The sequence below is a fragment of the Herpailurus yagouaroundi genome, unplaced genomic scaffold (assembly GCF_014898765.1).
Source record: "Herpailurus yagouaroundi ecotype Mexico unplaced genomic scaffold, PumYag 187, whole genome shotgun sequence".
NCBI lineage: Eukaryota > Metazoa > Chordata > Mammalia > Carnivora > Felidae > Herpailurus > Herpailurus yagouaroundi.
In genome coordinates, this window is record NW_024412418.1 from 21371655 (window position 1) to 21394952 (window position 23298).

The following is a 23298-nucleotide window of genomic DNA, read 5'->3' on the forward strand; positions in this document are numbered from 1 at the left end:
AATGTTTGTTTATTTTTTGAGAGAGAGACAGAGCACAAGTAGGGGAGGAGCAGAGGGAAAAGGAGACAGAATCTGAAGCAGGCTCCAGGTGGAGCTGGAACCCACAAATGACCTGAGCTGAAGTCTGATGCTTAACCGACTGAGCCACCCAGGCGCCCCTGAAAAGCTTAAGCAATATAGTAAATCATACTTACTTAGAACCAAAAAAAAACCCAATCCAAAACAAAACAAAAAAAACCAACAAACAAAAAAACAAAACATTGGTAGCAATGCAACTAAGGTCTAATGAACCCAGAAGTTCAGATAAAATTAGAAGTCTCTGTATCCTCTATAACAAAATATTTCCTTAATTCAGAAAAACACCCAAAAAACTAGCATCTAATTTAAAGCCAAACTATTCTTTTTGCCAGTGCTCTGTTGAAATCTGAAAGACTTGATACTGATTATACTTCTGATAACTAGGTCAGTGGACAATTATCACTTAATGACAATACCATGGTTCAAAATGGCATTCCATCAAAGTAAAACCTGTTAAACAGATACCAAAGTATACAGAAATAAAAATAAACCTCCACTGGTCAATCCAATCAAATTGGCTGCATAAATTTCACTTAAATGACTTAAAATGTATCTGAAACTACTAAAAGCTTATCTGGTTAAACTAAAGTACTACAACTTAGGGAAAACAAAGCAAAAACCTAGTTTAGTGGCAATGCCCTAGCTGATAAAATATTTTAGACAGGGAGCTGCTTGAAAAAGGAGCAGAGAAGTTATCATCCACTCTCATTCTCCAAAGAGCACCCATACGAATTCCATACAGAACTAGTACATCAAGATTCAAGCAATTTCCAATTTAATTTATATTGTCTCTACTACTGTTTGTCCACTTTTTTTTTCCTTTTCATTACTAACTGCCTTAAAGCTTTTTTTTTTTTTTAGCCCTTTTGATCCTAATCACCACCTTATAAAACTTTAATAACATAGACACCATGTATCCCTGTTTCTGTATTGTATGAATATCCATGCTTTATACATAGTAAGATCTTTGCCACCAGGAACAAATTTTCACCAAGAATGTATGGCTAAACAATGAAAGGTTTACAATGCTAAAACTTTTTAAGGGTAAGTAGTGAGAAGAATTTTAGCACTTAGATATGTAGATTATTTCCAAAATAGTTTTAACACTCAACCACCTAGTTTTATTGAAATTAATTTTTCCTGAAGTAGGCACTGTTCTCAGCTACAGTCCTTGGCTTGCACAGTAGTGCTGGGCCATAAAAATGACCATTCGTAGCAACCTTAATAATCTATGGGGAAAATGTTCTGTGACCTCCAAAAACCCATCAAAATATTAAAAACTCTTGTTAGAAATGTAAAGGAAAATGAAAACACTGTAAAAAAAAAGGTATTTTAGTACACTGTAATTGAAAAACATTGGAAACACTGAGAATTAAAGCATTATTCCGTTGCAAAAAACTAATCAAGAGCGGTTTGAACAGTGCCTGCTTTTTTGCTAACTTAAGATACAAAGTAGGCTATACCATTGCAGATACTTAAGTTTGGATCTGCTTCTACCATTTTCTCATTTGTGCTTTCAATGTTGTAAAATCACTGTAATTTCCTTTAACGTGAAGTTTTTTATTATCACTTCCTCTGGGATATATTCAAGCTTTTCATCACAGCCTATTTCCCTATTTACATTGCTCCCCCCAGCAGCCCCCCCGCGAGCTTCCTCTAGCTGCATACTGAGGCTCTAGAGAAACAGCAACATCAACCTTCCCATAAGTGATTTCTTCTACAACTCCATCTACGTTCAATGCATATCTCACATCTAGCATGATCATTTTTCATTTCTTCACTGCTCTTTTATCTTTGGTGGACAGTTATTTTGATGATCCACTTTTGGAAAATGTCACATGGGTGACAAGGAGACAGCACAACCACATGCTTTGCTGTCTAGGAGTGGACTGAATGACAGATGTGCGGTAACCAACCACTAGAGGGGTCTGAGTGAAGGTCACGGATGGACTGGTCACTGATGAGGAGGCACATCTGTTACATAATGACTTAGGGACAAAGAGCCAGCAGGGAAGTTTGTACTTCATGTAACTACCCACGGTATATACCATGGAACTGAAATGTGAACTGTGCTAATGGAGGACTGCCTTTACCTACTTGTTGACATTGGCCTGGGTAGGCTTAAAGCTGACTGCTGAGTAAAAGGCCATATAAACTGACATCAAATAATAAATCTTAAAGCACCCTAACTGCAAAACTAATGCATAATGAGTGCATGCTGAGGTGGTTTTCAAATTGTCATCATTTGGCAGTCAACTTTAGAATGCATCTGAGAGTGACAGAGTTTTAGAAATAGAGATGGGATCTTTTCCCATAATTTGATACCACAAATTATCCAGCATGTTTGTTATGAATGATTTCCCCTCCTTCGATTTCGATTTGCTCATATAGCCACTTGCGGTCACAGCGGCATTCAGCTCCGCATTTGGTGGAACCACAGGCAGGACAAGCATAGAAACATCCTAAACAGTCTTCATCGAGGCAGTCACAGAGGTCCATTCCACTGAAAATCAGCAGGCCCTGGCTATCATAGACCTTACTCTTTGCTGGTATCACTTGTCTGTAAAAGAAAACAAGATGATTGACACTTCACAAAGACATTATTTTTAAATAAATGAAAAAAAGGTAAAAAAAAAAATGGAAGCAAGTAAAATATTTTGAATTAGGGATGAAGTCCTGCAAAACTGGTACATAACTTACCAGACTCAAGCCTACTCTATAATTACTAGTAATGAACTGTGTGTGAGAAGAGACCTCATTCTAAAGTGTTGAGACAAATCCAAAGAGCCTGAAAATGCCTCTAGAAGTCCATTTAAAAGTCAACTCAGTAAAGGAATGGACCAGAACTATTTCCAAAAAAATATTATTTCTGTGAAAAATATTTTCCCCTTCCCTTAACAACAACAACAACAACAACAACAACAACAAAGAATGGCTGCTTAATAATGGTACATTTTGTTGGTTACCAATCTCTATTACCCTATTGGTTTTTATACTGCAATTAATCTGTTTCTTGTTCTTTAACGGACTCGAGCAAATCTGGCCTAAAAACACTTAAATGACTCATTGGAAAATCTTAACAGATGGAATAAATGGCATATGTAGAAAATAATTCTGAATGATTACACTAACATTTCTTTGTCAACCTGTGTTTTAGAAATGTTCAGTTTAAAAAGTCATATTCTAAACAATTTACTTTTCTCATTCGTTCTGTTGACTATACCATAACTGTTTCTATTTTAGACATGTAAAAAATAAAAAGCAACCTTGAATTTTCATAAGATTTACTTTTTAGCTGCCACCCATAGAAGGGTGATATACCAATTACATAATACCAGTACTTTTCAAAAAACTGTTTTAAATATGTTTGAATTTTAGTTCTCATGCCAAAAATGTTAACCTGTTCACTTCATTGACACTTCCTTAGAAATAAATTTTTAGAGCTGAAAGGGACGCCTTCATTTTATATGCAGCCCTTGGAGATTCCTACTAATTGCAGATTATCCAGTTTAAAATATCTACCCAAAAAATTCAAAACTCCAGAGAAAGATGTGAAACAATAACAGACAGACGCAGCAAGCTAACAAAGGTCTTCAGGGAACACACAGCCTACCTGTCAGAACCAGCAGTTGCATTTTTTGTGAGCCTTCTTTTTTCTCTTTTACCAGTTTCTGGAGCAAATTCAGTTTGTTTTCCTGGGTTTGCAAATTGCAATGACCTCAAAGCTTTAGCAGTTCTTCCCTGAATAAAGGTAAACAAATTATCAACTCAAATCTTGACAACAGACCATGAATACATTAATATTTAACTTAATGTTAACCCTGATTATTCCTTAACCTGAAGGACAGTCTGGAATTCACAAAAAAGAAAAAGGTTTTAGAACCCAAGTGCAATGAAATTTACACAGCCCTAGACAATATTCAAAGTTTAACTTTGGTTAACTTATTTGTAATATTTCCATTACCTAATTTTAGTCTCTGGCCTATTAGAAGGGGCAATAGGCCTGCTGAAAACTGCTATGGCTTCTGTCAATATGGGAGAAAAGGCAAAAAAAAAAAACAACCCTGCTGTACGACCCAATGAGATAAAACTGAGTTTCCTGGGCGCCTGGCTGGCTTGGTTGGTGGAGCGAGCAACTATTGATTTCAGGTTGTGGGTTCAAGCCCACACTGGGTGTAGAGATTACTTTAAAAATGTAACAAAAAAGAAAAACAAAAACTGAGGCTCCTAATATCATCTTGAGTCCTTAAGAAAAGATTCTATTATTGGGGCGCCTGGGTGGCGCAGTCGGTTAAGCGTCCGACTTCAGCCAGGTCACGATCTCGCGGTCCGGGAGTTCGAGCCCCGGGTCAGGCTCTGGGCTGATGGCTCGGAGCCTGGAGCCTGTTTCCGATTCTGTGTCTCCCTCTCTCTCTGCCCCTCCCCCGTTCATGCTCTGTCTCTCTCTGTCCCAAAAATAAATAAACGTTGAAAGAAAAGATTCCATTATTGTATACATAGTTAAAAGCAGAGAGATAATAATGGTTTCAAGTCCTGAAACAGTATTATCATCTTTTTAAAAAGCATTGGTAAAACAAAATTTTGATGGTTAAGGATTTAAGTTTGTTATCTGGGGAAAAAGCAGTTTATGTGATATATTACACAGAGCAACAAATAAATGGAATGGAGAAGACATCTATAGTGACAGGTGCAAGTACCTAGTATGAACTGCAAGGTAACACTGGGTCCTGGAGATATGCCTTTGAGGGGAGAACAAAAGGGAAGTACTACATATAATTTAAAATTTTAATTATCTTTTAATTTGGTTTATTAATATAATGAAAAGGAGGAAATTGAGAAAAATATCCCAGCAGCAAGAATTATAAATTGGTTAGAAATAGAAATTTTGAGAAGTGCTCCTTTGATATACTTGTCTTTGTTCTACACCCAAAGATAGCTTTATGAAATCTCGGGTTTTTTTCTGATGTAGTTAAATAATCTGAATGTAGGCATATGAATAAGGGAGAGTTATAAATATTTAGTATTTACAATGTAAAAATGTATGCTTTTTGACCATAGGGAGCACTAAAATTAGCCTGATCATATCAAATAAGAATTCAGAGCTAAAAGCAAAAGAAATCCAAAGAACAGTATTAATGCCAAAGAAGAAAGAAAGGTTGAAGAAACAATTATTGGAAGTGATTTTTCTGGTGTTCGTTTTAAAGCAGTAATTTTCAAGGGGAATTCATTGTGCTATACAGATCCTCACTGGCTGGCATGTCCCATTGAGTTACTTTGGTATTAGAAAAGAAGCTAAGATAATAACTAGATCCTGGCTTTACCAGAATGTTCTAAAAGTCACTCCTGACATCTTAGCCCTAGGAGTTACAGCTTGAGTCTTGGGCATAGTATGTTATTCCTTTCTCAAGCCTGGTTTATCATCCAGTCTAGGTACATGGGAATATTTAGAAAATCATTTACTTTCACCTCCCCAACTTTAATTTACAATTAGTATCATAATAATATAAATGATTTCTTTATAGTTCAACAAAACCCCACATTGTAGAAGTAACACAGGAGACAAAAATGGCTGCCATACATACATCTGAATCAGGTTTTCTTCTCTGCCGATCTTCAGAATCAACATCCACACTTCCATTGATTATCTGTGTACATTTTGGACAAAGCTTCCACCCAGGTACAAGCTGTCTTCCAAATTTTGCACTCAGAAAAGTGGCATCATCTAAGTCAATTACATGCAAATTTTTTTTGGCTAGTTTTTTGTGTATGTTAAATGGGTCACAACATGACTTCTGCAAATCCTCAAATCTGTCAATGTAAATTTTCGCATGATGGAAGCAAATGGTATTGTTCCCAGAAAGTGTCATTCCAGTTCTAAGTTGAAGTAAAAGCATATCATTTGATGACAGTTCTTGCAAAGTCTTGAAACCCGTGTGACGAGTATAGTAGGTTTTATGGCACTCATTCGTGGTACGGAGTTGGACTCCAACTGAACATGGATCCATCACTCTTGATTCTAGCAAATTTCCCTTGTTAGATTTTGTCTACAGATCTCTCTCAAGTAGGTCATGTGCTGATTGCCCTAGAGAAAAAATTGAAGAGTCAGATTTGTGCTGCAAACTTTTTATCTGGGAAACTGAAAAAGCATTTGCTGAAATTCAACACCTATTTAAAAGAAAGAAACTCTTCATAAGTGAGGAATAGAATGGCATTTACCAAAAGCCTACAATAAACATCAGATATGCAGGACTTTTATGGAGAAAATTATGAAACAGACAAAAAAGTTATCCTAAATGAATGTAGAAATTAATCATGGGAACTCTGACCAAAGTATATAAATTCTCCAGGAATTTATCTATAAATTCAATACTATTCCAATAAAAATCCCAGTAGGTATTCCACTCATTCCACCTTGGAATTTAGCATTTGGTTTATTTGGAAGACTAAAAATCCAAGACAGTCAAGATAGTCTTGAAGGAAAACAAAGTGACATATTTATTTGCTATAAAGCTATTATAATTAAATCTGTGGTGGCAGTACAGTATAGACAAATAGATCCATGAAACGATAAGGGTTTGGTGTGACATATGACATATGATTTTATATAATCAGTGTTATAGGGTATTACACCTTAATGGGGAAAATATTAAAATATTAGGGATAACCAGATAACCACATGGAAATAGACTAAGATCTCTTACTCACAAACAAAAATCAATTCCTGATGGATTAAATAATCAAACAAGAAAAGAAAAACTATACAAATGTTTAAAAGAAAACATAGACGGGGTGCCCGGATGGCTCAGTGGGTTAAGGGTCCAGCTCTTGGTTTTGGCTCAGGTAATGCTTTCACAATCTTGGGATTCTCCCTCTCCCTCTGTCTTTCCCCTCCCCTCCCCCCCTCACGTTCCCTGTCTCTCTCAAATATAAATAAGTAAACATTTAAAGCAAGCAAGCAAGCAAGCATAGAAGACTTTGTGACATTGGGAGAAGAATTTCTCAAACAAGAAAGCACATACCAAAGGAAACGATGGATATATCTGATTATATATCAAAATTAAACATTTCCTTATAACTCTAAAAGAGGAAAAACAGCCACACTTGAAAGGTATGGTTAGGATTATTATCCCAAATATACAAAAAAACAACATATCCTGACTTCTATAAATCAATTAGAAAATGACAAGGAACCCATCAGAAAACTAAAAAAATACAGATAGGCAATTCACAGAGGAAGAGAACAAAATAGCCAAGAAATGCATGCAAAGATGTACAGCCTTTACTGCTTTAAAAAAAAAAAAAAAAAAAAAAAAAAAAAAAAAAAAAAAAGCAAATTACATACTATTTCTCAAACATTTGCATGGCAAAATTTTAAAATCTGATAACCTGGTGCTGGTTAAATTGTGGCCAACTCTTACATGCTCCTTATACACTGGTAGAAATGTAAACTGCAATGGCTTTAGAGCATTTTTGGCGATTTCTGGCAAAATTAAAGAAGTCCACATCCGAGGACCTTGCACTTTCAGCTTTAGATGTCCATGCCAGAAAAATCTATGTCCCACATGAGGACAAGGACTTTGTACATTACATATACAAGGACTTTGAGCATTTATTGTCTTTGACAGTGAAAAGTTGGAAAGAACCTAATTTTAGGAATGAGACACCGTGAGTTACTCAACAGGGACTCCTACAGGTCAGGTAAGATGACTAACCTACAGGAATTCTATGAATCAACATAGATAAATCTCAAGGACAATCTTAGGTGAAAAAGTTGTAAAAGGACACATACCATTTATTTAAAATTTTAAACACACAACAAAAAAGAGTGTACATGGTTTATAGATAAAATATGAATCATGATAAAATATATATATCAGATTAAGAAATGCCAAATTTGGGGCACTTTGGTGGCTCAGTGGGTTAAACAATCTGCGACTCTTGATTTCAGCTCAGGTCTTAATCCAAAGTTCATGAGATGGAGCCCCACATTGGGCTCTGTGCTGACAGGGCAGAGCCTGCTTGGGATTCTCCCTCCTCCTCTCTCTCTCTACCCTTCCCCTGGGCACACGTCCAAATGTGAGGGCTTTCTCTAAGTATAAAGAATTAAAAAAAAAAAAAAAAAAAAAAGAAATACAAATTTGTGGTATACATACTTCTAAGGAGGAAGGAACCTTTTTAAAGATATTTATGGAATATAAAACTTGGTGGCATTTACACACATGCTTCATTTTCTGTACTATTTGAAAATTTCATAAATATTTTTCAAAGCAAATACAAAACCTTAGTTGAATTCTTAAGAAAAAATTCAACAAATACAAGTCACTAGGAAAAATATATGTGAGGGGCGCCTGGGTGGCTTAGTCAATGGGGCATCTGACTTCAGCCTGGGTCATGATCTCAGAGTTGGTGAGTTGGAGTCCTGCATTGGGATCTGTGCTGATGGTGGAGACTGCTTCGGATCCTCTCTCTCCCTCTCTCTCTGCCCCTCTCCAGCTTGTGCACTCTTTTTCTCTCTCAAAAATAAATAATATTAAAAAAAGTAAAAACATTAAAAAATATATATGTGAATCACTGAAATCTGAATGGTGGCAGAGTGCTGAAAAATCTAGGATCCTGCAGTTTTGCAAGTGCTTTTATAAATTTTGCTCCAAAAAAAAAAAAAAATCGTTAGAAAGCTTACTTTGCCATGTTTTCTGTAGAGAAAAACCATATACAAAGAAACCATATGCAAAGAAAACACCATATACAAAGAGGACTCTGGTCTCATGTTAACAAAAAATGGTGACTATGCAGCTGTTTTCAGTTAAAATACTAAATTTAAAAAGTTAAAAAATAGAATACAATTTAAAGTTCAAAATGTCACTGAACATTTTAACTTATGTTTTTAAAAGCTAGTTAAGGTGGAGCATGTTTATATATTTTTTATCCTATTTTAACCAACTTTTAAAATTTAACTTCCAAGTAATGGTACCAATTATATCAGACAAAATGACTTGTATTATACAAGCAGATTTCTTTTAACAGAAATGTTGATTAAAATAAATTAAGGAGTGGAAAAGAGGAAGCCAGAGCTATGATTATAAAACTACAAACTATGCTGTACTGTACTTTAAGAGATATGGGACACAAACCTGGCTCTGAACTTTCTTAACAGTCAAAACAAAGAAAAAAACTTGACCCGCACATTATGGAAACTGCTATTGTTTAATGTCTTACTAATGCTCGATTCTTTATATTTGTAGGTACTATACCCAGTCTGTAGCCACTAATCGGTGATTTTTCGAACATAAAATTATTTCTTAGCAAACACTTGCCTCACCCTAACCGTATTTGACAGGAAAACCATCCTGTGACTTAGAAAATTCATTTTGGAAATTCTGTCTACAGAATTAATACATTTTTACCCACTAGGGAATTCTTTTCCTTGGCTACTGGGGCATCTGTTCCTTTACTTTCCTTTTATCTTGTCTAAATTACAACATGGTTCACTAGAGTTTATTAGCAGGACTGCTAGTTGTGCCAGCGTACTTATTTCTAAATGATCTCTCTCGGAAACTTGGAAATATGATTAACTCATATTAAACCACTTTTTAATGTTTATTATTCATTTTGAGAGAGAGACAGAGAATGCACAAGCAGGGCAGGAGCAGAGAGAGAGATAGAGAGAGAGAGACAGAGAGGGAGAGAGGTGGGGGGGAAATCTGAAGCAGGCTCCATGCTATCAGCGCAGAGCCTGACATGGGGCTCAAAGTCACCAACCATGAGATCATGACCTGAGCCAAACAAAGTAGGATGCTTAACCCACCGAGTCACCCAGGCAGCCCCACCTTTTTCTAAGTATTTGCTTGGAAATTCCACAATACCATAAATTCTTTTATTAATCTTAAACTACTATGAACCTGAACTCTTAGTTGGAAAGCATAGACTTAAATGTGTTTTTAATTCAATGTAGCCATGACCCTCTCAGTCCCTGAAAACATCCTCTACTGGTAAACAGGTGCTTCCAACTATTTTGAGCTTTTGGCACACTTTTGAGTACTAGAATTTTTGGAGGAACACTTGCAGGAATTACACTGCTGTGCAATACCATTTTCTAAGCAGCTATCCCTCTGGTGTCACTGTTAGGGTATACGTACTATTAGACTGGCCAATTAAACATGAATTCTAGATAACGTACATATATTTTAAGTATATCCCAAATATCGCTAAAAAGTAATTTGTTGTTTGTCTGAAATTCAAATTTAACTGGGCATGCTGTATTTTTATTTGTTAAATTTGGCAACCTCATTTTTTGCATCTTCCTGGAAGTAGAAATATTTCTTTGGTACCAGCTTCACATTATGCACCATTTCTCAACTTGTTGCTAAAAGAAAGATGAACTTCCCATGAACAAATTATAGGACATGCTCAGTTTAAAATTAAAACGTCCTATCAGATAGAAGATAAACTGCAAGTCACAGTAAAAAAATAAATTTTACACACTGATTAAAACTCAATGGCACAACTGTACCACTCATTTAAAACTGTCATGGTAGGGGCACCTGGATGACTCAGTTGGTTAGGTGTCCAACTTTGGCTCAGGTCATGATCTCATGGTTCATGAGTTTGAGCCCCACGTTGGGCTCTGTGCTGACAGCTCAGAGTCTAGAGGCTGCTTTGGATTCTGTGTCTCCCTCTCTCTCTGCCCCTCCCCTACTCATGCTATCTCTCTCTCTCTCAAAAAAATAAACATTAAAAAAAAATGAAAACTGTCAAGGTAAAAGTGTATACACCTGTGTCAGTAAAGTTTCACTGCTTGAAGTCTTACATAAGTTACCTTCCTGATCTACAATTAGGCAGTTTTTTCATGTATGCTAAAGAAAAGTCAGGCTAACTCAAGGAGCACAAAATTTCGGCTGTGACCTTAAGTGGTTATTGCCTGTCTTCTAAAAATTACAGCCTCTAGCTGGTCCTCCCCTGTTGTAGTACCCGATGTCTTTATTTCTGTCTTTCCTCCCTAAGCTAAAGTTCTGCTGTACAGCTCTTTCATCTATTTCCCAGCAACTGTTTCTTTTGCTCGTTTTGGTCTATGTTCTGGCAATGTGGCCCACAAATCATATTTATTCTTTTCTTCCAGTGACAGTCCAGTAGCTCCATGTTGCTCCCTTTACCTACAGCATGATGTAATGTTCTCCAGTAACGATTAATCGAACACCTTCCTTAATTAACATAGTCAGAAATGCACTACTATTTACTGTCTCTGAACCGGTACTGGCATCAGCTGGGAACGAATTAGAAAAGAGGAATCTCTTTAGAGAAGTGTCTATTCATGTTTTCTGCCCATTTCTTCACTGGGTTATTTGCTTTTCGGGTGTGGAGTTTGGTGAGCTCTTTATAGATTTTGGATGGCACCTTTTGGGATGAGCACTGGGTGTTGTATGGAAACCAATTTGACAATAAATTTCATATATAAATAAAAAAAAATGTAAAAAAAAAAAAAAGAAAAGAAAAGAGGAATCTCAGTAAGGACCCTAGACCTACTGAATCAGAATCTATACTAAAACAAACAAACAAACAAAACAACAAAAGACCCCCAGGTGACATGTAAGCATACTACTTTGAGATCCAGATCCACTGCTTCAGGTAATTCAATTAAGAGAATATTAACCAAGCATCTTCCATATTTATAAAGCATATTTAAAAAAAAAAAAAAAAGGAAGATACACACCCAAACATGAACTTATCTTTCAGGAAGTCTAACATTTAAGGAAGACTATGAGGGGAGTTGAGTCATAAATTTGATAAAACTGATATATATATGAGAAATATATGCATATTGAAAGCACAGAGATCTGGGTTTTCACATTCTGTGTCTTCCACACAGAATTCCTTTCAGCTATTTTTCAACTGACAACTGTAGATAATGGATAATGGATAGCAATGCAAATCCAATTCTTGTCTATAGTCTTGTAAATTCTGTCTAATGGTGGCTCAATGGACTGCTTGGCCCACTGTGGAAGACCGTTTGCCTCCATTTGCTCATTTCAATAGTCCTGATTGATAAATATGTCTGTTCTTTTGTCATTTGAATTGGTTACAACATAGTTCCCTCATTAATAATGTAAACAAAAATCATGTGTTTATAATTTTATATCTATGTAACAGTCATGATTTTACTTCCACCTCCTTTTTTGGTGGAAAATTCTTTTAAACGTAGTGAGAGATTAATTACCTCCAGTCAATCATTTTAAGCAGTATACCTACTATGCCTCTTGAAAGGAAAAAAAAAGTCTTGCTTTTATTTTTCACTTTAATTTTTTTAAACTTTGAGAGAGAGAGAGAGAGAGAGAACACAACTGGGGGAGGGGCAGAGGGAGGGAGAGACAGAATTCCAAGTAGGCTCCTCACCATTAGCGCAGAGCCCAGTGCGGGGCTCAAACCCGTGAACGGTGAGATCATGACCTGAGCCGAAATCAAGAGTCCGATGCTTAACTGACTGAGCCACCTAGGTGCCCCAAAAAGTCCTGTTTTTAATCGGATAAGATGAAAACCAAAAACAAACAAAAAACCTAAATGTGTTCATTTAGGCCTGATTAATTCAGTTCTTTTCCCCTACCTTTTGGTAAGATTTCACTCTGATACCAATGAGATCCAGGTCTTCAAATACTTTTAAACTGTACTTTGTGACGTAGGATTTACAAATACTAACAGTTAATTCCTGAAGGATCAATGGGTCTCCTAAGGCCTTCCTGTAGAGAGGTTTGGATGAATTTTATTTGTACACTCATTTTCCATTTCAAATAGCCTTTTGAGAAGTTGAATTTTACCTGAGGCCTGTGTTTCTGGTTCTTCAAGAGTCATGGTTAAGGAAATCCTTCCACTACTCTCTTTATGGCTTCTATAAGACTCTGAGGATACCCCCTTGTCTACCTGACACTAGGACAAAGGTCGTCCAAACTCCCAATCTTTGCCTCATTTACAAATTTGTGAATCTTAACTGCATGTTAAAACTGACCAGTCAGAACAAAAATGTTTGTTAGTCATATTTTAAGTTTCTCTTCTTCCCCCAGGTCCCTGAACTTTGGATCAAGGAGATCTGTTGTAGCATCAGTTTACTCCTCCCTGGAGATGCTGGTAGATCTTTTGGTCGGAGAATTCTCTCTACTGCAATAGTTCCTTTTCCCCTATTGTCATACCTTTCAAATAAAGTCTCTCCTTACTAACTCTGGATTTTTTTTTTATTTGAAAAATCCCCCAAAACTTTCTGCATTTTGGACTTTCTGTTGCTTTAGGGTTGCCAACACTTTATTCAGTGCCTAAATATAGTATGTTTTGTGATTCTAAAATTAACATTTAATATTCTTAACAGCAATCTAGAAGAGTCAAGAAACAATGAAATAAGTGTAGAACAGATTAGACCCCTTCTACCACCTTAGGTAGTAAACAAAATTATTTTCTCCTTGTATGATCATATGATTTGAACACTGCAAGCTCAAAAAACAAGTTTTTTTTCTTAAATTGAGGTATAATTTACATATAACATTATTGGTTTCAGGTGTACAAGGTAAAGGTCTGATATTTTGCACATATTGTGAAAGATCACCACAGTAAGTCTAGTTAACATCTATCACCACACAGTTACACTTTTTTTCTTGTGAGTACTTTTAAGATTTACTTCCTAAGCAACTTTCCAATATGCAGTACAGTGTTGTTAACTATAGTCACCATGCCGTACATCACATCCCCATTACTTATTTATTTTATACCTGGAAGTTTGTACCTTTTGACCCCCTTCTCCCATTTTGCCAACCCCCTACCTCTGGCAACCACCAATCTATTCTGTTTATCTATGAGTTGATTTTTAAAAAAGATTTATTTAAAATTTATACATATATATATATATATATATTTAGATTCTATGGAATAAGCTTTTAAGCATTATCACTTGCTATCCATTACAAAACTCTACAATAGGCAGGTTAAACACAGCTGAGTGAGCTCACACAAGGAAATGACTCCAGCAAGCTTTCCTGAGTCTTAAGACTCAGGCCTAATAAAAAAAAAGATAAAGAGAAGTTAAAACCAAAATATAGTCAAAGTATCACTTAAAATATTTGGTGCCTGTAGTTACTAAGTGTGAGGTATAGCACCAAGCACAAACATCATCTTGTTAATCTTTACAACAGTGAGATAAATACTATCATCCCCATTTACACGTGAAGAAACTGAGGCTTAGAGCTCCAGTTACCAAGCCTAGCACAGAGCCTGTAATAACATTCAAGTTCTTGCTGAAATAATAAAACCAAAAAAAACCCCACAAAAATTAATTTTACTTTTATATGAAGAATCTCTTAATTAGGTCCTAATGATTTATTCTAGGTTTATCTAACATCTTCCCCTCAGATTTTCTTGTTGCTTTGTCTAGTATAGTTTCAGATCATTTTTGGAACAATTTAGCAAACCTTCAGGCTTCCAAACCCCATTCGCAATTTGTCTCTAGTCTTCTAGCCCTTAAAGGCCAAAGAAAACTGAAGTGGGATTTCAGCAATGGAGAGACTGCTTCCAGACCAAGAAGAGTAAATAAAGCTCTTGGTTCTACCTGATTCTGGATGTGGCCCAAATTGTCAAAAAATACTTAACACTCCAGTTGTTGAGTAGGTGATTGTGAAACTGAACTCTGAATCATTCTGTTGAAAATACTTTCATCTCTTCCTAGAAGATAAGAGTCTGGACTCTCTAGCATGGCATGACTTGTTCAAATGCCACATACTCCAGGCCAAACGACACTGCCTGCAAAGTTCTTTTACACTTTATGACTCCTGCTTGGAAAGCCAATGGCCCTTTCTGTGCCAGGCAATGCTAACTTATCCTTCAGGGCAGTACCAGTGTCTAAACCTATCTGGTGTGCCTTACCCAAGTACTATTATTATAGGTCCTTCTTCCTCTGTGTCTGCAGAGCAATCTCATGGTGCAATAAAACTTTTTCTCTATTCTCAGCTGTTGGAAGGCAGGAGCATTATGTTTTTATTTTCTGCATCACCCAAAGGCAAAAGAGGAACATCAGGGACTTCCCTTTTCATAGCAATCACAGGGTTTTGTTTTTTTTTTTTTTTTATGTTGTTGTTGTTAGTTTTTCAATAATATATTAGCTCTGTGAGGACAAGGAATGAACCAGTTCCTGTTTACAGTTGTAGCTTCTTTAGCATAATACTGGCACTAAGTAATCACTTAACGTCTTTTGAATACATGTTCCATGTTCAGAAACTGTCACATGTCACATCAAGAAGGATGGATCTCTCCAAATCAGGGTGACTAGGTCCCCAGGATGCTGCAATTATTCCCACTCCAACAGCATGATGGTCACATGCATAACGCCCCTAGGTGACAGTCACATCATGTGTCAAGCTACCAAATACATCCAATGAACACTTCCTATGTTCATGCTACTGGGATGGAAAAATGAATACTGGTCGGCCTCCAGCCTCAATCAGCTAGGGCTGGGAGGATGCTCATTAAAAAATGAAAGCGAATAGGCAGCGATACAGGATGTGGACGAGATTCAGGGCCATAATATCCCTCATGTACATAGTATAAGCCTAAATCATAGCTTTGAGGGCTCCAGGTCTCCCGAAAAGGGGCCACAACCCGCGGAGGAGACAGATGCGCCGGAAACTATGCTGGGCCCTGACACAAGGGGCCGCAGAAGAACTGGGGGAGTCGGAGCCACAGCAGCGTAGCCGGCTGCAGGAGGCCCTAAGCCGGAAGCTGAAATCCCTTTCATGTGTCGGGGCCTCCTCTCCCACCTCTCCTTAGGGACTTCCGTGAACCGGCCCGGGCCCCCCTCCCACCCAAGGACCCGTCTCCTCACTCCCGCCCTTCCCAGAGCCTCCCCCGGGCCCCTTCCACCTTAGCTCGAGCTCTCCCCGGCCGAGGTTGTGCTGCACCCGCTTTCACGTAGAGCCGACTTGGCGGCCAGCTCTTCCTCTCTTCCCCGTCCTACCACTGAGAGGACGGCTGGCAAGGGCTAGAGAGGCTCAGCGCTACCATGAAGCGACGCCCGATAGAAGCCTAGAGCGGATCCGAGCCTGGCCCGCCTCCCGCGCGGAATGGGCTGGGCGGTGTTAATTGGCGGAATATGCAAGGTGAGGCAATGGTTGCTTCAGGAGTCCTCTCGGTTTTGCGTTTGTTTTGTGAGGTTAGGGAATTGGGAGCTCCCTGGGGCTATTTCTTGGGAGATACAGGTTCCGCTGACTTGGATTGTGTTCGCAAATTCCTATGCCTGTGCGTGAGGCCAAATTTTTGCACCCCATTCCTCTTAATCCCTGGAGAAGTGAATGAGTTACAAGAACGTCACGAACAGACCCTTTATTTATAGTCTCACGTTTTGTGTGATTTTTGTTCAAACGAAATATATTGCAAAATGCATCTTTTTAAATTACAAACAATAGAAATAGCTATGTTTATTACTTGGAGTAAAATGTAGTCTCCAGGAAGATGCTTGTAAATTTTCTGAGGGAAGAAAACAGTTTATTTCTTGTATCCCTATTGTTTGCCACAGTTTAGGCGCTCAGTTTTTGGAGTGAGTATTATTCATCTAGAATCTTTGAGAGATTGTGATCCCTTAGACTGAAGACTCAGCCTTCAACCATTTTCAGGTGGGGATAGGAGGGAGGAAAGACCCAAACTATTGTTTTTTTGACCACCCAAGTGAAAAATGTGAGACCGGGAAAGAAGATAAGGTCCACCAAGGCCCCAGCTTGTTTGTGATACAAAACACACCTACTGTAAATTGTTTTCTGCAGTGAGCCTATGGCCCTTCCTACCACTTTTTTTTTTTTTTTTGCCTGCTCTGCAACCAGGCTGGGTCAATCTTAGAACTAGGGAATGGGAGAAAGGCAAAAAGCAAGAGATAATCCCCTCAGCTGTGTCTGCAAGAGGTCGCATTCAATAGTTCTTTTGTTACTTTGGTGCTTTGCTAAGGAATAATGAGACAAAAAGAATAAAATTTATCTCTACTTTGAAAGAACTCACAGCCTAGTGACAGAGGAGTAAACAGTTAATCACAGTGTGGTGTGATAAACACCATGATAGAAACACAAGAATATGAACAGGATATAATGAGATACATGAAAGCAGGGGCATTCAGTAGAGATTAATGCTTGAATTGAGCTGTTGTGTAGAAAACTAACTTGATGCACTTGTGACCTCCAAGTACACTACTAATTAAGCCATCCTAATGGTAATGAAACAGAAGGCTCACAGACCACATTAAGATACTTGAAAAACATGGTTTATTAAATCAACTTAAATACCCAGGCAGGGGAAAGAGTTGGAGTTGACACACTTAGGATGGGGTGTAAACATGTAGAAGGATGACATCACCTGAATCTTGAGTTATGCGATGTTCGTATGTTCTATCTGCCACATCTGCCTTTTCCACTGATGATATGCTTATGAGGACTAGAGATGGGGTTATAGCAAGAAGGCCTACAGGCAGAAAGTGCTTTGGGCCAATGACACACATCTACTCTGTTGGATAGATATAAGGAAACAGGCCTGGCCACAGCCACAGCCTACTAATTAGCTTGATGAACAGGTGCTGGTTTTATTTGCATTTCTTGGATAGAGCACATATGAGACTATACTAGGTGTCACTTGTGGGTAGCTAATTTAGGGCTGACGAAGCTTTCGTCCCAGAGATGGCAGAGTTATTCATACCTTAGTTTTTCCATCCCTGTTTGACTATAAATGACCCTCTTCCATCATATTTTTTATTTAGCTTTGGCATGCCTTATAGTTTACTAACTTACTATGTATATTTAACACAATTCTGCTTGTGTTTCAGAAAGTACATAGTTACTCATATTCTATATATAAAACATCCTAGGAGGTTTGCATTTGTCTCATAAGCTACTAGTGTACTTAACACTTCTTGTGACTAACACTTCTTATGACTTTCTTCCATCCTTAAGGAAACTGCAAGGAATTCAGTATAGTTGGAGTGAGAAGCTGGAGAGGTAAGTAGAGGACAGATGGTACACTTTTTATGACATATTTAAGATACTACATTTTATACTGAAGAAAAGTGTAAAACTATAAGGAGAGTGGAAAATAGGGAAGAGGTACAGGCCTGGGCAGGAGGGCCAGGTGGAATCTCTTGCCCTAATGCAGCTGATCAATAATGAGGGCCTCAATCAACCAAGGCAGTGGTTCTATGGAGTTAGAGGTGATCCCCCTGCCCCCAAAAACATTTGGTAATATTTGGACACATTTTTCATTGTTCAAACTAGGGGTTTCTACTGATAAATACTGGGGTGAGGACAGGGAAACTTCTTTTTTTTTTTTTTTTAATTTTTAAAAAGTATTTATTCTTAGAGCAAGCGAGAGCACAAGCAGGGGAGGGGCAGAGAGAGGGAGACACAGAATCCGAAGCAGGATCCAGGCTTTGAGCTGTCAGCACAGAGCCCAATGCGGGGCTCAAACTCATGCACCAGGAGATCATGACCTGAGCCGAAGTTGGAAGCCTAACCAACTGAGCCACCCGGGTGCCCCAGGACAGGGAAACTTATAAACATCCTACAATGCACAAGACGGTCTGCGTTCCCGAGAGCAAGGCGGGACAGCATCGCCTTTCCCGGCCCAGCCTCACAAACCACTTTTCTCCACCTTCTATTGGTTACAAGAAAATGTCAAACTGGTAGAGATTTAAGGAGAGGCTACAGGCCCCGCCCAGGTGGGAGGGGCATCAAGGTCACATGGGAGAACGGGAGGCAGAGCAGGGGCTGCGGCTGCCTTTGGAAAATGTCCTCAGGCGCACCGCACTCTTTCCACTTTGCAGCAAATCTCAGACACAGTCTCCGTCCGTCACATCGATTTATACTTCGGTACTTTGGGTGCAGCTCTTCCACTTCAGATGAAGGCCACAGTCGCTTGGCTGCCCCAAGCCAAGCGTTGTTCACAACAGAGAACTGTCTGGCTTAAAATATCAGTAGTCCCAAGACTGAGAAGTAAGGGATTTAAGGAAGCATAGAGAGGATAGAGGTTAAGCAATTCAATTTAGTTGGATTTTATAACTGATTATATATAGATGTGAGGAAGAAAGAGAATGAGTAACTTGGCAACTAGGAGTAACTGAGCTTGGGTTACTGAGGAGGACAAAGGGAAAAATAGGTTAGGGAAAATGGAGATAAAGAATTAAACATTGGATATGTTAAGTTTGAGACATCCCCAAAATGTACAGTAAGCAGGTGGAAAAAGGAGAGGAGATGAGAAGAATTTGAGCTGGAAGATAAGAATTTCCTAATTTTTTAAATGTTTATTTTTGACAGAGAGGGAGAGAGAGAGAGAGAGAGAGAGAGAGAGAAAATGAATGAGTGGGGAGGTGCAGAGAGCGAGGGGAACAGAGGATCTGAAGTGGGTACTGTGTTGACAGCAGGGAGCCTGATACAGGGCTCAAACTCATGAGATCATGACCTGAGCCAAAGTCAGACACTTAACCAACTGAGCCATCTGGGTGCCCCAGAATTTTCTTATCTTAATAAGAAATGTTTGTACTAGATTAAATTAGAGTCTGCAGGTAAACGCTAAGAATCTGCATTTCTGGCAAGCAATTAGGTGATCTTGCAGCATGCCAGAATTTGAGAATGATAGTTTTTGGTCTCAGGAAAAGTAGGGAAGAGCAGAGTCCCAAAAACCATGGAAGGAGAGAATTGCAAGCAGGAGTGTTATTAGTACAAGAGGTTGCTATAAAGCAGTACTGGCCATTAGAAGTATAATGCAAATCACGTAGGTAATAATTTTTTGTTGTTGTTGCAGTAGTGAACAGGTAAAAAGAAATAGGTGAAATTAATTTTAGAAGTATATTTTGTTTAATCCATTATATCTAAAACATTTTAACATGTAATTAATATAAAATTAATGAGCCATGTTGCATCCTTTTTTTTTCATGCAAAGTCCTAGAAATCTGGTATTCATTTTATACCTCCAGCACCTTTAATTTGAACTAGCCACAATTCCAGTACTCAGGAGCTACATGTGGCTAGTGGCTACCATATTGTATCTCACAGCTGTAGAAGGTCAAGTAAGAAAAGAACTAAAGTATAAGCTTTAGCTATAGTAATAAGGGTGGTCATAGATCATGTGATGAGAGCTCTTTCAGTGAAGAAGCCAAAATATGCCTAGCTAAACAGTGGAAAGTTAGAGATAACAGCTACCACTGAGAACATTTTCAAAATTTTTTGCAATTAATAATATAGTATGAGGGGCTTTGTACTTTTGAGTATGAATTTAAGATCAGACAGCATAATTCAGCTTTTTATGTAAATTTAAAAAAAAAAATTTTTTTTCAACGTTTATTCATTTTTGGGACAGAGAGAGACAGAGCATGAACAGGGGAGGGGCAGAGAGAGGGAGACACAGAATTGGAAACAGGCTCCAGGCTCTGAGCCATCAGCCCAGAGCCCGACGCGGGGCTCGAACTCACGGACCGCGAGATCGTGACCTGGCTGAAGCCAGACGCTTAACCGACTGCGCCACGCAGGCGCCCCTTTATGTAAATTTTAACAGTTATATTTGAATTTCTGCATTTGCAGAATTGTCCTCCCTGCAAAACAATTAGAAAATTGGGCATAATATATGAAGTCACTGTTGTCAGACATTGGACAACAGGCAATACAGAATTGTGATCCCTGAGAGAAGAGAAATAAGGCAAGTCCTACAATGACTCCAGCTTGCTGCCTGGAGGCAGTGTTCAGGATACAGAGCAGGGAGGAACCTAAACAGAAACCAGTGGTTTCATGAGTGAAAGAGACAGAGATGGAAATTGAAGGAAGCCAATGGGAAGATAGAAGAGTAAGAGACACAGAGAGAGAGTCTCGGAGGTCTGTCTGGTCAGGTGTGATTTCCCCTTGTTCTTTGGCTGAGTATTGATCTGCACAATGGAAGACTGAAACTTCATGAGACTTGGGAAAGGACCACCAAAAGCCACAGGCCCAACAATTTCTGATGCTTACACGGGGCTGGGAATAGTTTGTGTTCCATCAACCATAGTAGAGAAACCTTGTAACACCAATTGTAATACCAGTTGTTTCTACCAATTGAAATAAGACCAGGTGTATCCTGGCCAGCTTGCTCACTTTCTCTGTCTTTCAGGTCTCTCCATGTGGTCTCTGCTTAGGCTGGTTTGGTTTTCTTCACAGCATAGTAGCCATAGGGTGGCTGGATTTATTACATGGTGGTTCAGAGCTCCTGGTGCTTGTGTTGCAGCAAGCAAGGTGAAAATTGCTTTGCCTTTTATGACTTATCCCCTAGGGTCACATATTGTCACTTCTACCTCATTCTGTAGGTTATGTGCAAGTCATTGAACTTGGTCCAGATTCAAGAGGTGGGAGCATGGCTTACACCTCTTGATGGGAGGAATATAAAAAAATTTGCAGATATGTTTATTTATTTATTTATTTATTTATTTTTTCAACGTTTATTTATTTTTTGGGGGGACAGAGAGAGACAGAGCATGAACGCGGGAGGGGCAGAGAGAGAGGGAGACACAGAATCGGAAACAGGCTCCAGGCTCTGAGCCATCAGCCCAGAGCCCGACGCGGGGCTCAAACTCACGGACCGCGAGATCGTGACCTGGCTGAAGTCGGACGCTTAACCGACTGCGCCACCCAGGCGCCCCAGATATGTTTAAAAGAATGCAAAAGATGGCATAGTCTAGGACCAAATCTAATAACTACCATAATTTCAAAGTAGTGATGAATATAAATGATACTTTGAGATATCTGTAACAACTTTAATTTGATACAAAAAATCTGTGATTTCTTTGGTGACTAAGTTTTAGGTAATGGGGACACAATTAATGTTGCAGCAGTACTAACAGATACACAGATTCTGTGACACCAGCTGGGAGATTGTGTGGGGTCCCACAGGTTAAGGGTTCGGTCCTAAAAGACCGCCCCTTGCCTACTTCAGATGCTAATTATAAATCCAGCTTGTTAGCGTGCTTCTAACCCACTGGCTATAAATCAGAGGTTCCCATCATTCTCTTCTCAGGTCAATTAATTTGCTAGAATAGCTCACAACTCAGGAAAACATTTTACTTAATAGATTATCAGTTTATCAGTTTATTAGAAAATGGTGTAGGGGTGCCTGGGGGGCTCAGTTGGTTAGGTGTCCAACTTTGGCTAAGGTCATGATCTAGCGGTTCATGAGTTTGAGCCCTGTGTTGGGCTCTGTGCTGACAGTTCAGAGCCTGGAGCCTCCTTCAGATTCTGTGTCTCCCTGTCCCTCTGCCCTTCCTCTGCTCATGCTCAGTCTCTCTCTCTCTCTCTCTCTCTCTGTCTCAAAAATAAGTATTAAAAAAATTTTTTTTTTTTTTTTAAAGAAAATGGTGTAACAGGAACCACCAGTCTAAGAGATGCATAGGACAAATGTGGGAAGAGACACAGAGAACTTCTATGCCCTCTCTGGGGCACACCACTTTCTTAGAACCTTACAAGTGTTTACCAGCCCGGGAGATTTTCTGAACCTCATGTTTTCGGGTTTTTATGGAGGCATCATTAAGTAGCATGATTGATTAAATCATTGGCCAGTGATGATTAAACTTAATCTCCAGTTCCATTTCCCTCCCAGAGGTAGAGAGAGTAACCAGCCCCCCTCCCCAACCTTGTGGCTTTTCAATAGTCCCTTTGTTAACATAAACTATGGTGTGGTTATAAGGGGCTTGTTATGAATCACAAAAGACACTTTAAATCACACTTACCACTTAGGAAATTACAAGAGTTTTAAATTCCTGCCAGGAAAGGAGACCAAGACCAAATATAAATTTCTTGTTATGGATTACAATATCACAATACCCTTCACATACATATGTAATATCTCATTCATATATATATAGAAAGTGCCTAGCACACAGTAAGCTCTCAATAACTGGTAGCTATAATTATTCTTGTTACTATTTATGAACCTCCAAATGTATCTGGAAACACTGGAATGATCAGCTCACATATGTTCTGTCATTCATGGCATGCTATGTTCTAATCTTGAAAGATGGATATTAACCTGAGAAGTATTTGAACCTGTATCTCTTGACTTCCCTCTCACCACTTTGTACCCTCCTTCCTTACAACAATATTTAAGAGTTGATTGATGTAAAGAAATGTGATATAGGGAATTTAATTACTGTCCAGTAGGACAGATTGAAGTTGCATTTTTAGCGTCTTCTGATTTTTCTCATTTGAAGCA

The 23298-nt window shown here is 38.5% G+C and overlaps 1 protein-coding gene and 1 long non-coding RNA gene across 3 annotated transcripts in view; one reads left to right on the forward strand and one right to left on the reverse strand.

Moving 5' to 3' along the window:
- Window positions 1-887: 887 nt before the first annotated feature.
- On the reverse strand, window positions 888-16074 carry ARL14EP (ARF like GTPase 14 effector protein). The gene is made up of 4 exons (XM_040495556.1): window positions 15964-16074; window positions 5661-6160; window positions 3692-3819; window positions 888-2638 (listed from the first exon to the last, which is right to left on the reverse strand). Exons 2-4 carry the CDS (start codon window positions 6081-6083, stop codon window positions 2410-2412), a joined length of 780 nt encoding a protein of 259 aa, XP_040351490.1. The 5' UTR covers window positions 6084-6160; window positions 15964-16074; the 3' UTR covers window positions 888-2409.
- A 6-nt stretch (window positions 16075-16080) lies between these two features.
- LOC121043616 (uncharacterized) overlaps window positions 16081-23298 on the forward strand; it is a 195649-nt gene continuing 188431 nt past the window's right edge. The window contains exons 1-2 of one of the 2 annotated variants that reach the window (XR_005796938.1): window positions 16081-16199; window positions 18030-18074. This is a non-coding gene — a long non-coding RNA (uncharacterized LOC121043616). The remainder of the gene's footprint in view (window positions 16200-18029; window positions 18075-23298) is intronic. The other variant, XR_005796939.1, reaches the window with a different exon arrangement.

Excerpts from the sequence above, each read along its gene's own strand:
- ARL14EP (XM_040495556.1), bottom strand. The coding sequence starts at position 6,083 with ATGGATCCATGTTCAGTTGGAGTCCAACTCCGTACCACGAATGAGTGC. Across the intron at positions 3,820-5,660 it reads GAAGAAAACCTGATTCAGAT|GGAAGAACTGCTAAAGCTTT; the intron begins GTATGTATGGCA and ends ACCTTTATTCAG. Across the intron at positions 2,639-3,691 it reads GCAACTGCTGGTTCTGACAG|ACAAGTGATACCAGCAAAGA; the intron begins GTAGGCTGTGTG and ends TTTCTTTTACAG.